This window comes from Carassius gibelio, chromosome B4, assembly GCF_023724105.1.
Source record: "Carassius gibelio isolate Cgi1373 ecotype wild population from Czech Republic chromosome B4, carGib1.2-hapl.c, whole genome shotgun sequence".
NCBI lineage: Eukaryota > Metazoa > Chordata > Actinopteri > Cypriniformes > Cyprinidae > Carassius > Carassius gibelio.
The window spans coordinates 25,435,418-25,449,811 of NC_068399.1; the positions used below are offsets into that span (position 1 = coordinate 25,435,418).

Consider the following 14,394-nt stretch of genomic DNA (forward strand, 5'->3'; position numbering starts at 1 on the left):
AGTTGTAATGTTGTAATGAGCTTTTATCATGAACCACTGTGAATGGAAATCAAACACTAGAGTTTTAGCATTCAAAAGGAACAATTTGTTTGCATAGATATTACACTTCTTCAAAAACTTCTTCATTTGCCTCTATTTTAAATAATTTATTCATCCAGAGATCAATACTATGTCATTGTTTTCATGACCATGTTGTTCCAAACTTATGCAATTATTTTTTTTTCTGTGGAATACCAGCATACAGGTTTTTATGCGACATGAGGGTGAGTAAATAATGACTGGATTTTCCTTCATATCTAACTATCCAGGCTCATGCAAGTCCTGCTCACTCAAGCTTCAGATATTTCAGAGATGCTTCCTGAGCTGCACACTTGTCTGAACAATATTGCCACCCACCTGATCACCTCTGACTCTTTTGTCTGTCTCCTACAGTGCACCTGAAGATAATATCCATCAGTCTGAGAGAACGTGAAACCCTGGTTTTGGTTTCTTTATGTTAGCCTTTTTACATGTGAAATGTTCTGGAGGTTGTCGCCTGCTGGGTCAGGTGGAAGGGTAACCAGCAGGTGATGTTATTATCTGTAGCCCACAGCAATATTCTGAACCCTATAGCTCACATGCACATAAACAAACATTCACAGTGCTGGTCCACATCCTATTCCTAATGCCAACAGGAATGTGTGCTATCTGGCCAATGACCAAGCTGTAAAGAAAAGATATACTTAAATTCTTTGGAGCAAACTTTTTGTTTGTGCTTTTTTGTTCAGTTTAACATTAATTTAGTGCAATCATTAATAAAAAAAGTGATTTATATAATTTATATAAGATTTATATAATCACACCCCCTGAATGGTATGTACATTAAAAAATTGTATAATTACATAAGCAAACTGCTGGCACTAATACCAATTCCTACCAGAAGCCAGAGAAGATTTAAGATACACTTGCTGTATTCAATATGAAAAGCAATCATTTAAAATGACATTGAGAGTACCAGTGCATTTAACTACAGGTTTTCGTAAATCTCACTTACCCTTTCTGTCGATTGTGCCGTGCCAAAGAAGATTGGTATAAAAGCTAACCAAATGATGCAGGTAGTGTACATAGTAAATCCAATTGGCTTGGCTTCGTTGAAGGTCTCTGGCACGCCGCGGGTCTTGATGGCATAAACAGTGCATGTTACCATCAAAAGGATGCTGTAACCCAGCGAACAGATGAGTGACAGGTCTGAGATGTCACACTTGAGAACCCCACGAGCCTTTTCTGGGTTGGATGTACGCTGCTCGCCGTAGTCCACCAATGTGTGCGGCGGATCAACGGCAAACCACACGAACACACCGAGCAGCTGGACCGAGATGAGGCTGAAGGTGATGACCAGCTGAGAAGCAGGGCTGATGAAGCGTGGTGCAGCTACTGACTTTTTGCCTTGCTCAAAGATGCGGTGGATGCGGTTGGTCTTTGTTAGGAGAGCAGCATAGCTGAAGCACATGCCCAAACCCAGGAACACTCTTCGGAAAGAGCAAATGGCCAAACTTGGTGTTGCGATCATCAAGAAGGTGATGGCATAGCACAAAAAAATCCCAGTCAGAAGCACGTAGCTCATCTCTCGGCCGGATGCGCGGACAATTGGTGTGTCATTGTAGCGGACGAAAGTGACCACCACAAAACTTGTAGCCACAATTCCAAGAACTGCAACGAACACTGGTATGCCTGCCCAAGCAGAGTGCCATTCGAGTTTGATGATCGGAATGGGGACGCAACCGGTGCGATTACGGTCTGGACGCTGCTCGTATGGACACAACTCACAACTGACTTCACTGGCTTGGAAATGGTAGCCTTCGCATCGCTCACAATGCCAGCAACAAGGTACACCCTTTACGGTCTTCTTCCTTTCGCCCATCCGGCAAGGTAAACTACACACCGAAATTGGAAGCTTAGAGTTGCCTGTATGCCAGCGCATGGCATCCACCTGAAAAGGATAAAAAAAAAGTCCTGTCAAACATGGAGACCAAGGGTGTACCGTTATTTTATTGGGGCCAACTGGGACCCATGTCAATATCACACAATGTTTGTTCATTTAGACCAGTGGAGAACTCTTCCCCCAACTGAGGATGGTTTCTCCCAAGGTTATTATATATATTTTTTTTACTTCTTTTTCTGTCACCTGATAGAGATTTGGTTCCTTGCCACTATGGCCTTGGGTATTTACACACTGGGTAGTTATATAAACTCACAGGGTGGTCTGACAAGAACTTAATTTTCCCCTAGGACCATTTTCCCAGTTGCATTTGCACCGCCACTAGGAACTCTGAAGTAATGTAAGCTAATCGACAATGACTTCATTTAACAACTGGGGGATGGAGAAGCCTGGACTTCAGCATCTATCTGTCGCTGTATTGCATGTTTGCAGAGTTAGTTTGTGGAGCATGTATATGTAAACTCTATTTACACCATGGGGGGAACACACCAAGAAGCGTGTAGTTAGCAGATTGTAGACTAGGAAGTAAATGCCCACTTCTATGATTGGCTAATAGTTGCATATGTTTGACAGCGTACATTCCTCAAAGATGGACGCTACTGTGATGTAGGTAAAAAAATGCACAAGGTAGGTTGTCATATTTGCAGAAGAAATCACTTTATTACCCTTTAGCGCCTGAAAGCTGTGGAAAATAAGAAGCCAACGCTGCTCTTTTAAGAGTTTCAGTTTGGCTCCCGGGGGGAAATTTGATGACAGATATATTTTGGGACAAACTTGTGCCAGAGGCATTTGAGATGAAATAAATAACATGACAAACCCGAGTTAAGAAATGACTGCCATGTATTATACAAGAAATTTAATTGCACGTAAAAAACGATTTTGCCAGACCAATCCACGGGACAAATAAGGACAGCAATATACTTATGCTCTATGGTTCTCACTGTCGCCTGCTGCAAAGAGATGGCAGTGTATGAATTATTCATGCTTGAGACAAATTATGCTTGGCAAAAACAGATTGGCTTTAATTAGAGAAGGAAAAAAAGAAGGGACATTTCACAAAAGACAAAATTCACAAATTAACAGAAGTTTATCACATAAAAGGGTATTTAGGAATAATTGAAAGACCAAATCCCTTCATTTGATTCTTCCCATTCTGCCAGAAACAAAAGCCACACTGACCATTAACAATTAAGCTGTTTAATTTGGTTTTATTAATCCTGAACACACACTAATGGGGAGTGAGAAGTGCATTCAGGTTCAAACGCTGGTAGAATCAACGCTAACCATTTACGATCATCAGTAGGCCTTTTATGTATAGTTAGGGTAAGGGATTTTAGAAAATCTTGGACCTAAAGTACTAAATGTTGCAGCACAGGTCGTTCCACATAATTTGTGCTACAGAAATCAAATACCTCAAACTGTGTGACTTGTGCAAGTTCCTCTGTGTAAGACACTTGAATTTTTCCACCTGGCAGTCAAACAAGTATATAACAATTGTGTGCAATGAATAAGGCACATATATACTTCACTTTAAGAGATTTGGGAGTGGGCTTTTCATTTGCACAAGCAAACAATGACCCAGAACACCGCAGTATCCACCTAGCAACAAGCTAAAAAACTACATCACCCAGAATAACCTAGTGATCTCCTAGCAAAATGCTATGCCCTAGTAACTACATAGCAACAGTCTGAAAAAACAAAAACACCCAGACCATTCTCGCAAGCCCTCAGCAACATGCTCAAAACACCCAGAACAAACATCAAGCAACTGCATAACAATAAAACACCACAGCAACCGCACTGCAACATGCTTAAAACACCCATAGAAACATCTAGAAATTGCCAAGACACATCACTCGTATTTGCTTTGCAAAATTGCATTTAATTTTACACACCCTCAATCTTTTACAACTCAGTGGAAATAATATAACTGTTTCAGCAATTTACATATTGAATGTTTTATTAGTAGTTTCAGTAAGTAAACAGAGTCCTTAAAGTGACCTGCATCCATCTTTCAGTAAACAGCAAAATTGCAGAGCAGTGTGTATTGATTGTGAAAATGATTTTCTGAAAATGAAACATTAACTTTTTTCGGAGCCAAGAATCCTTTCATGCTAACGAAGTCTTTTTTTTCGGAGAGAGTTGCCCTAAACAAGTTGCATGCAAATCACCAGGACTCTGTAACACATCCAGCGCTGATCTGTTTAAAATAAGCGCTTAAGGGAAGGGCTTGGTATATAAGTTAGGAAGTGAGATTTAAAGAACTACAGGGGGCTGGATCACAGTTCTGCTAAGTGACCACTTCCCCTCCCACTCATCTGCACAGACACAAAGCCCAGAGGAGCTGTGATTCTCTGCCACGTATCAGAAAACTACAGCTTCGATCTCCACACTGCTGCGAGAGCTTTTGGCCATGAAAACACGGCTCGTTTTTGCCTCCATTAATTTTGTTTCACAGCCAGGCATAAAACATTACAAGCTTATCTTCCATCCCGTTGACTAATGAAGCCCTTAGAGTATTCATGTCACATGCATCATCAGCAAAGATAAGATTTCCTACAAATATTTACGCTTGAATGTATCTGATTCGAGCATGCATACTTTGTTATGCTTTGAATGGATGCATGAATGCATGGATGGATTTCGTCATGAAGACCAGAAAAGGCTTTCTACTCACATTAAGATGCAGTTTGTTTGTCCACTGGCCGATCACTTTGTACTCAGCTGTCGATTTGTTGGTAATCTGATACTGGAAGATGTCGTATCGCCCTGGCGCATCTCCGTTCTGATTGAAGACCACCGGAGTGCCTGCACTTCCTGCAAAACAGGATATGACAGCTTTTTAAATTATCAGAGTTATATTTTATTCAGTAAAACAGCAACACAACTGTCATTGTTACACATTTTTCTTCTCATTCAAATGGAAGGAGGGAGCCAATCCGTATCTAGAGAGTAAGATGATGCAAAATTCAAAGTTTGAATTTCCAACAGGTGAATTAAAAAGGCGAGGCATCTGGAATCTGCACATGTGAATTTTTCACAGCTCCACCCAAACAGCTGTGGTGCAGGATAGTGTTCAGCATCAGGTGTCACTTAGGTGTAGATAATGCATGCAGCTACGTGCAAAAAATCCTTTACCAATGATAGTGATTTGGTTGCCTGGTTCAAACTTGAATTTGGACCTGCATTCATAAAATCTAAATTTCAAATAAATTCAAATTTATGAACCAAAAATGTCATCTGAACTCAGATTCACATCAAAAACACCATAATAACTTTGTAGCAATATTCTACAAAGAACACCCAGAACACCCCAGTAACTGTCTTACTATGTTACATAACTGGAATTCTAAAACATTCTTAAACTGCCCCAAAAGCCTTGTAACCACCTAACAACCACATAATGCACTATAAATGCACATTGCATCTACCAATTTCAAAACCAATTTCAGATCAACTTAATGAACCAACAAAAAAAAAAGTGTCAAAAAGAACTCAGATTCACTTTCAAAATTCGAGTGCAAAAGCACTTTTAATGAAAACCCTGAGGCCTTCAACTATGATAAAAGTTTTATGAGTGCAATAAGCACACACCTTGCACATTGAAAATTCACGGAAGTTATTGAGTACATAGAATAGAGTTGATAAGTCTGAAATTTCCATAACACAGATAGTTTCATTATAAAACCTGATGATCCTTTTATCCAGCATAAATAGATTATGATTCAAAGCACATCTTGTGTAAATTTTTCACAATCCAAAAACTTAGAACATCCAACTTAAAAAAACAACAACAACAAACAGCATTGTCCCTGTTGTTGCACATAATGAATAGCAGCACAGTTCACTCTAAAGAGTATTATTGCAGCATTACAATACACTTTTTAAGTCACATCTAACCAAACAAAGCTGAAATCCTTATGTTCTTGCATTATATTGCTAACAGCTGTAGATACAGTTATTAATAACAATTGTTTTTCCGCAAAATCACTGGAATCAAATCTCTACAGTTCAGGTGAACTGATATAATCTCACAGTCACAACTAATAGACATGCTTGGATCAGCTTAATGAGATTCATTTAAAGGATCAATGAAGAACAGAAATGTAAGCACCTAACATTTAGTTCTCCAAAAATTGAAAATTTTGTTATTTACTCTCCTTCAAGTTGTTTAAACCTAACCTAACCCTAACCCTAACCCCTATGGAAAGTGTTTTATTAGTAGTTTCAGAAATAGATAAGGACACTTTAGTCCCATCATCTTAAATTACAGATGACTTGGCTTCAAAAAACACCCACATCTCAAATATATAACAGACTTAAAATGAACACTAGGCTAGTAATCTAAAGGACTAATGTCTTCATGCAAATCCAGCCACCTAAAAACAAACATGGTGTTTTAAACACAAGCCAAAATGTACAAACCAGTTATAAAGTCTCATATATTAAAGAAGATGCAAAAATTGACTTTTTTTGTGAACCTATTACATTTTAAATCCAACCAGCATTCTCATTCACACTCATCATTTATCTTTAAAAAAATTATATTAAAAATAAGATGTTTCAGAATAAAAAAAACGTTTAAATAAAGAAAATAAATGTTGAGACCAGATGGCTTTGAAGAAATGTTTGTATTAATGTTACTGGTAGAACGTGTTCATAATGAGAACATTTTGACGTGAAAAACACGATTCAGGTATCATTCGTCTGTGTTGCAAATGCTGGGACTAATGGAATCTCTGAATCTGAAAACTGAGAGGACACAATATTTACACTTCGCTTGTAAATATTTATTACATGCATGACTCATATGATTGGTGAAAGGCCAAAAACATTTTTTTAATTTAGTCCACTGCCAATGCTACTTTAAATGATTGTTTTACACTGCTGGCTACAATTATTTCCTTCCACTGCAGCCAAGTAAAACGGAGCTCTTCAAAAACAAAGATTGTCTCCCAAAAGCTGTTACTCCCCTGATACTTTAAGTTCCTAGACATCTTGCAACCATCACTAATAAGATTTTTCTATTTTTGTTTCCTTGGGATCTGCACATTTAACCTTTCATTTGGAGCTGAAATTCCAGCCATTGATTAGTCAGACTTCTTTTCTCCAACTTCGCCATCGTCTTCCTCATAACCGCCTTTCATTACAGCAAGTGAGTCTCTATGGTGAGCCGGCTGATGAGGGGATCGTTTGTGTGGAGGTCGGACACAAGTGCACCCTTCACGGACCTCAGTTGCTGCATCCTGTTCCTACACACACACACACACACAAACCTTTGATTCCCCCACCATGAAGGAAAGTGAGAGCAGAGGAGGGCAAATCCTCCAGAAGCAATATTTTCAGAGAATATAATGAGCCAGATTCGGCAACAGCTTGTGCAGCGAGCATCCAGACAGCTCTGCTCTTTTATTTAAGGAGACATCAAGAGAAGGAAAATACCACTTCTCTCTGCAAACCCAAGATGTTTTGTGTTTGCTGTGCATGTGAGAGCTGCCTGTAAGATACGATATCCATCGTCTTCAAATCTCTGCTCCAGGGTGCAAACATCATTTCCTGTGCGGCAAAGGTAGTTACAGCTCTCTGAGGATCACCGCGAGCTCGTTGTCACTACAGATCAGCGTAATACAAGTAAATAAGGCAGTGTGCAATCAGTGATGGTAGATTATTCTGTTATTAATTTAGCAACAGCAAACTGATCCTTTCCTACATAAGAAAACTCTCATGGTGTCGTGATTGGTAAGGATAGTGGCACAGAAGATGGAGCGGCTTACTGAATTTATCCAGCGATATTGATCAAAGCTTGTCTTTCCAGGTGGACCGGGGCAGCGGGAAATTGAGGATTACAGGAGACCGGACAGACGTAATAATAGAGCACTCAGTGGGATTAACCTTTCTGCCAAAGTCTTACCTGCTGCTTCTGTCGGCCAAAATCACTGCTACTGTTGCACATATTTAGGGTTAGTGATTTGAACAAACCCCAGAAATACATCACATAAGTATACTAATGAAGACGCTCATAATTGAGCAACATGTTTAATATACACAGGTGGGCTGTTTTGAAGTGGACCAATAAATAAATATCTAGCAACCACCCAAAATATCTTATTAACCACCAAGAATACCTTGGAAATTGCATTGAACACCACAGAAACAGAATACTCTAGCAACTATTTAGAACATCCTAGCAATCACCCAAAATGCTCTAGTAACTACCTATAAACACCCTATCAACCACTCAGAAAACCATATCAGTTACCCAAAACTTTGCACTTGTATAGAGATAGCATTCAATAAAACCTTGAAGCCTTGAAAACACATAGCTTACTGAAACAAGCTTACTGAACACATAGGGCCTGATTTACTAAAAAAAGTAAATTGTTGTCCCAGCCCTACCTAAGACACATAGCAACCATTCTGAATGCCTCAGTTATAACCTAGAACATGTTAGGTTATAACAATAAAACAATAAAAAAATAAAGATTGCAAAGACCTAGATCACTTTAGCAACCATTCAACACCATAAAAATACCCTAGAATACCCTAGGAGCCACCAAGAATGCGCAGGTACAGGGGAGTAGTTTGCAACCTCTCCAATAGTTATGCCATGGTTAATGGAAACCTCGAATCAGGCTACAAATTAATTTAATTAATTAAGTGCTAACTTTACTTACGAACCGAATGGAGCAGTTCTGAGCAAAAAATGACTGAAGCGCAGTTCATGAACATTGTACAGATCACTGCATACTCTGCGTGCGTTCACCGGCGCGCTCAAGAAGTGTAATGAGATTGTCGTGAGCCATTCCTAACGCGAAGCTGATGGTCAAATATGTGATCTATTTGAATTAAGAGAAACAGACACAATAAATTGCTATGGAGAAAGTCGAACAGAAAAACTATAGTCTATAAGTGCCTGAATAATATAAAATACATTACATACATTACATGTATAGCCTATATCCTATGTGAACAAGTAATTGTTAACTATCTTGTTACTTTATTGCACCAACTTTGCATAGATGATGGCAAAAAAAGACCAAAAATGAGCATATAAGCAAACAAATAAATGAATAAACATTATGAGAGAGTATGACATGGCACATGTATGTGTGTGTGTGTGTGTATATATATAGTTCATATTAAAAATGTTCCATCATCCTGGAAATACAAAGCAAGTCAAATACACGGCTTTATTCTTACTTCAGTCTGTCTCAGAGAATATTTTTCTGTGAACATGATATAATACACCTCCTAAGGCCATTCCTTTATTATTTCAGCACAGAATCATTTGAGACGAGTACAGAGCTCTGTTACGGAGTTAAACGCCTGCCGCTGCACTCCATTTTAAGATTCACCGTCACGCCGCCTCGACTTACAAGGGGATTTGTTTTACACAACACAATTATCATCACTTTTTTCCCCAGCTCGTCTGAATGCACGCTTCCACAATCTCTCCTCCCGCTCCATCCATCTCAGCACACTAATCTAAAAATAAGTGTATGTAGGGAGCCACTGGAGCGGGTGTAATTGTGGCTGAGCTGCCGATTACCCCTCAGCGGCAGGCAGTGATGCTCCAAGTTGGACGTCTGCCTTTGTATCAACTTCTATTTACTGATTCTGTGGCCTCTTTGCTCTTCAAAAGATTCTGCGTGTGCATACATACTGTATGAACTATGGGTATGTTTGAAATGGCATACTGGCAATGATTCAGCACATACTGAATACTCAACTGAACTAGAGCACTCTAGCAAACTTCATTTCACCTACTATTTTAAATATTAGTATGCATTAGTGCACACTCCAAACATTAATTTTAATGCACTCATAAACTTACTTCATTCCATCTCACACAAACACAAATGTGCATATTACAACCCTTCACACTTCTAAAAGGCTTCTTCTGGACCTCTACGCACACTCATCCATTTCGTCCCGTTCACCCATCATAATCGGCCAGCACTGTGGCCATTATCACAGACTGGCTAGTGGTTAATGCGGTGTGTGTGGTCTGTGAAGGGACAGAGGAAGTGCAGTGACGGGCAGTAATGAGAGAGCTCCAGTTCGGGGGACTTGACTCATCAACCAGCACTAAGATGTAATTGCTCCACAGTACCAGCAGACTCAGACACTTAAATGAGCAACCTTTCACTTTCCCTGTGATATCGACCATGGCCAAGCGCCAAGACGTCCAAGATATCCGTCAGCCATTACCGTTCAATAGCACAGGACTCCTTTATTCCTTTATAGAAGCAAAAAAAAAATGACATCAGACTATTTTCACAATTCTAATGGTGCTTCCTAAGTCATTACAATTATTTTAACGATTGCGTATTTAATTATTTAAACAAGCCCTAACCCTAATGGTCAGTCGTCAACCACCCAAAACACCTTAGCAACCACATGGCAACATCCTAGCAACCCCCAGCAACACTTTAAACTCATGACAGGAAGTTTAGTCTTTTTTGTAGTCTAAACTCATCCTGAGAACAGCTGGCGCATTTCTGGGGCACGTGCTCAGAAGGCACTTAACGGGGCTCCTTTACAATGGCATTTCTCACAGTAGGGATCAATTTTGTCTGGATCCTACACACAAAAAAAAAAAAGCATAAAATAGGACAGGCTACACACTGGTGAATGAGGCAGTGCGTACGAAGACTTCAGTCTGGGAGGCATGGCTTTGTGATCGTGCCATTAACAACAGACCATAAAAGTGTCATCATAACAAATGGCAGGTGTCCAGCATTGAGAGGCAATGCAATCTCTAAATAGGCCTAATGCTGATCTATTGCAATGTAAATCAGCATTCATTCACACATTCAGCACGATTCACCACTTGGATCTGTCCATAAAGGTATTTCTGTTTCTCATTTCTTGCAGTGCAGCCCATATAGAGTAGATTTTTGCACTCTAACTGCACTTAAACCATTGAGCTGAATCACTAACTGATATTGAACCACATTGATGGACCACAGTAATTGCAAACAGACCTGGATGTGAGCATGATGCTAAGTTTAATAAACATAAAAATGCATACATTAACTCTATGGTGCTCCTCTGTCATTTAGATTATTATTTTTTTTTTTTACTTCACGGCATTGGTACAAAACTAAATAAAGGTTTAGGTATTCACTATTTGAACACATAACCCAACCCGCATAACCCAAAAAAATTGCATCACAGGAATATATAAAATATATTTTAAAGGGACACTGAGTAGGAATTACTCCCATCTAGTGGTGAAATTGTATTTTGCATTCAAACTAATTTTGCTCTCCAGCGCCTCGCTTTTTCAAATGCGCGTTGCATCTACGGTAGGCTACGCGTTGGCTTAGTACTTTTTGTCCCTCTCTGCTATTATAGTTTTGCAAGATGGCGGAACTACATGGAAGCCTCCGTCAACCTACCCGTCCCATGTATATAAAGATAATAAATTCTTCATTTACAAGGATTAGTTTAAACATTGGCATAGGTATTTGTACACCATTGAGGGCATATTTATGAATAAAAATATTGATTTTAGATAATAAAATACCTAAAAAGTTACTTATTGTCCCTTTAAGACATTTTCAAATAGAAAAGACTTTCTTCTAAAAATCTTGAAAAGTTTTAAACAGTTTTTGGTTGCTATCAGTTTGCATTCGTTCTTAGCTCTCGCTCTCTCATTGTTTCTGTCCATATCTGCTTCACTACAGCAGCATCAGTATGTGATTTGAGCTTCTTGTGTCAGGACTCTGAGGATCTCTTATCTGCGGGAGTTTCTGATTCTCTCCAGGAGGGTGTCAATAACAGCAAAGTGTCTGCAGCGGACCGTGGGATCACGCAGGCGGCCCATCTCATGCTGCTGAGAAAGGTTTCTACAGCTCAAAAAAAAAAAGAGGCACGAGATCGTTAAACAGCCCCTTTTGGCAGCTATAGCCTTTTCCCAGAATGCTCTAGGGCAGAATCAGAGCAATTTTTATTTTTATTTCCCTTTTCTGTTTCTGTTTCTAGTGGTAAATTGTATTGGTGAGAGGTTGCTCAGGAGACAAAACAAGAGTTCTCAGTTATGATTCATATAACTATCAACCTTAATAACGTATATAAGAGATATATCTCTTTTGAAACTCTAGAGAAAAAGTTTCTTGGGTCTTCGTGTGAGGAGAAAATCAAAAGTCTCCATTTATTCCCTATTGATCTCACTGATGTCTTAGAAAAATCTTATAAAGAAACCTGTTGAAAAAGTGGTGAAACTGTTATATGTTCTTTGAAATTAACCCTCAAAGACCGAGTCAACCTCCCGCGGGTAAAAACAACTATTGTTCTTAAAGGGATAGTACACCCAAAACTTATAATTATAATTCTGTCATTAATTTCTCACCCTTGTGTCGTTCCAAAACCGTACAACCTTCGTTCATCTTCGGAACACAATTTAAGATATTTCTGATGAGCCAAGCTGATCGACAAAATAGTCGATTGACAACTTCTGTCACGAAAACAAATTCCTCGTATGTGTAAACATACCTGGCAATAAAGCTCATTCTGATTCTGATTCTGATTCTGATACAACTTTCTTTCAAACTTCAAGAGTTTCTGTTTAAGTACACAGTAAAAAAAAACTCCCAATTGTTGCTTGCGTTTCTTAAAATTCTGGAAATTCACTCATTCCTAAAGTAAACAAAAGTAAAATTTGGACTTTAGACTGAAACTAAAAGTTCTCCTGTTTGTAATGATATATGGCAGCTAGAATAGATCTTAAAAAAAAAAATAAAGGAAAGTGCAGGAGTGTCAGGTGCCCCAAAAATATCATAGGTCTTTAAGGGTTAACTCAAAGAACTAGTTTGAAGAGAACAATCTGACTTTCCCATTTGACAGAGGGAATGGATTACAGGTAATATTGTAGTAAATAATGTTCAGTTTCTTGCAATAGACAAATAGTTTCACTTCATAAGATGTCAATGTATCGCCAGGACCCAGGGGTATTCATGTTGTACTTTTTTTTTACTCTTAAAGTGACGGTAGCATTGATGTACATTATATGAATCACCAAGGGCTGTGGTTTCATCTGACAATCTGCTTTACTCTTCTACTGATAAAAGTCACCTACATCTATGGCCTGAAGGATAGATCTGATGAAAAATGTTGCCGATTTTGAACAATTGCACAATCGATCGGACCAACCAAAAAAGGTTTCAAAAATTAAAATAATGAATCGATTTAAACCAAATATGTAAACTATTTATTTTAAAAGAATTAAACAATGAAAAAATATAAATGTAACAAAACTCACAAACAAGCAGAAATAGAAAGTGCAGTATGTGTTGCGAAATGCTGTCATATGAATTGTCTGTATCTGTCTTTCACTTCAAACACGGTCGATGAGGAACACAAGGTGGTGGAACAAAAAGCCCAGGTTGCATTGCCCGCAAGAAAGCGAATTAATGAGATTTGAATGGTCCCACATAGCCCTGCCACCTTAATCGCTCAATTGCAGTTATGCAAATGACTCAACTTGAAGGCAAACATAAGCTGATGATAACAAAACGCTGGAGTTGTGGGATAGAAAAATGAAAGAGTAACGAAGACGCACAGAGCAAAACTAATATTTAAATGAACCGTTTGATATGGTTTCAAAGAGAATGTTTAACTTCTTTTGTTTCAACAAGATTCAATGCACACAAGGGAAACGAAAACAGTACATCACGCACAGCTCTTGCCTCACGAGTTATAATGCTCTCTTATTAAGAGGCACGCGGAACATTATGAAGAAATATGAGCAGCCCTGTATGCGCTTATCTCACATTTTCCCGTCTCTGCTTTGATGCATGTGTGATGATGTTAAGGGTCACTAAGGGGTGTCGTAAGACTGCGGTGCATCTTGGCAGAGAGATGGCGAACATTACAAGAAGGAAGAACGGCGATCTGTGACTGCGTGAATTAATAAATGAAGCTGGAAATATGAAAAATAAGTGAAAACACTTGAATATGTACTGTACATAGACAAGTACTTGGCAGCTAAAATGAGAAGCTGCATCGGTAATAGACATGCCAACGGTGTCGCACAGTAAAATATGGCATAATACTTTATAATAACTTCTATTAATATAGCTTTAATGCACATTATTCTCTATAACGTTTTATGAAATAGCTGAAAAAAAGATAATTCTTTCATCATTTAATCACTCTTGCTTTGCAAAAAAACATTCTTTCATGGCACACAAAGTTCCATTTTGTTTCATTCTAATGTCATTGCTTCTTGAAGTTTCACAACATTGACTACGTTTAGATGCACACGAATACTGTGATTATTTCCAATAATCAGAAATAATCAGGACATAATTGCATTATGATGTTTACATGCAATTAACATAATTCTTATTATTCATAAAAAACATCATTTCTAATGCCATTATTCATATATCCCACTGCACAGAACAAAT

General features: G+C 38.6%; 1 protein-coding gene across 1 annotated transcript in view; it reads right to left on the reverse strand.

The window, feature by feature from the left end:
- Window positions 1–14,394, reverse strand: part of LOC127956924 (metabotropic glutamate receptor 8-like) — a 155,033-nt gene that overhangs the window by 14,297 nt on the left and 126,342 nt on the right. Inside the window, exons 8-9 of the mRNA XM_052555213.1 lie at window positions 4,656–4,795; window positions 1,034–1,969 (exon numbers count right to left, since the gene is read on the reverse strand). Coding sequence (XP_052411173.1) covers window positions 1,034–1,969; window positions 4,656–4,795 — 1,076 coding nt within the window. The remainder of the gene's footprint in view (window positions 1–1,033; window positions 1,970–4,655; window positions 4,796–14,394) is intronic.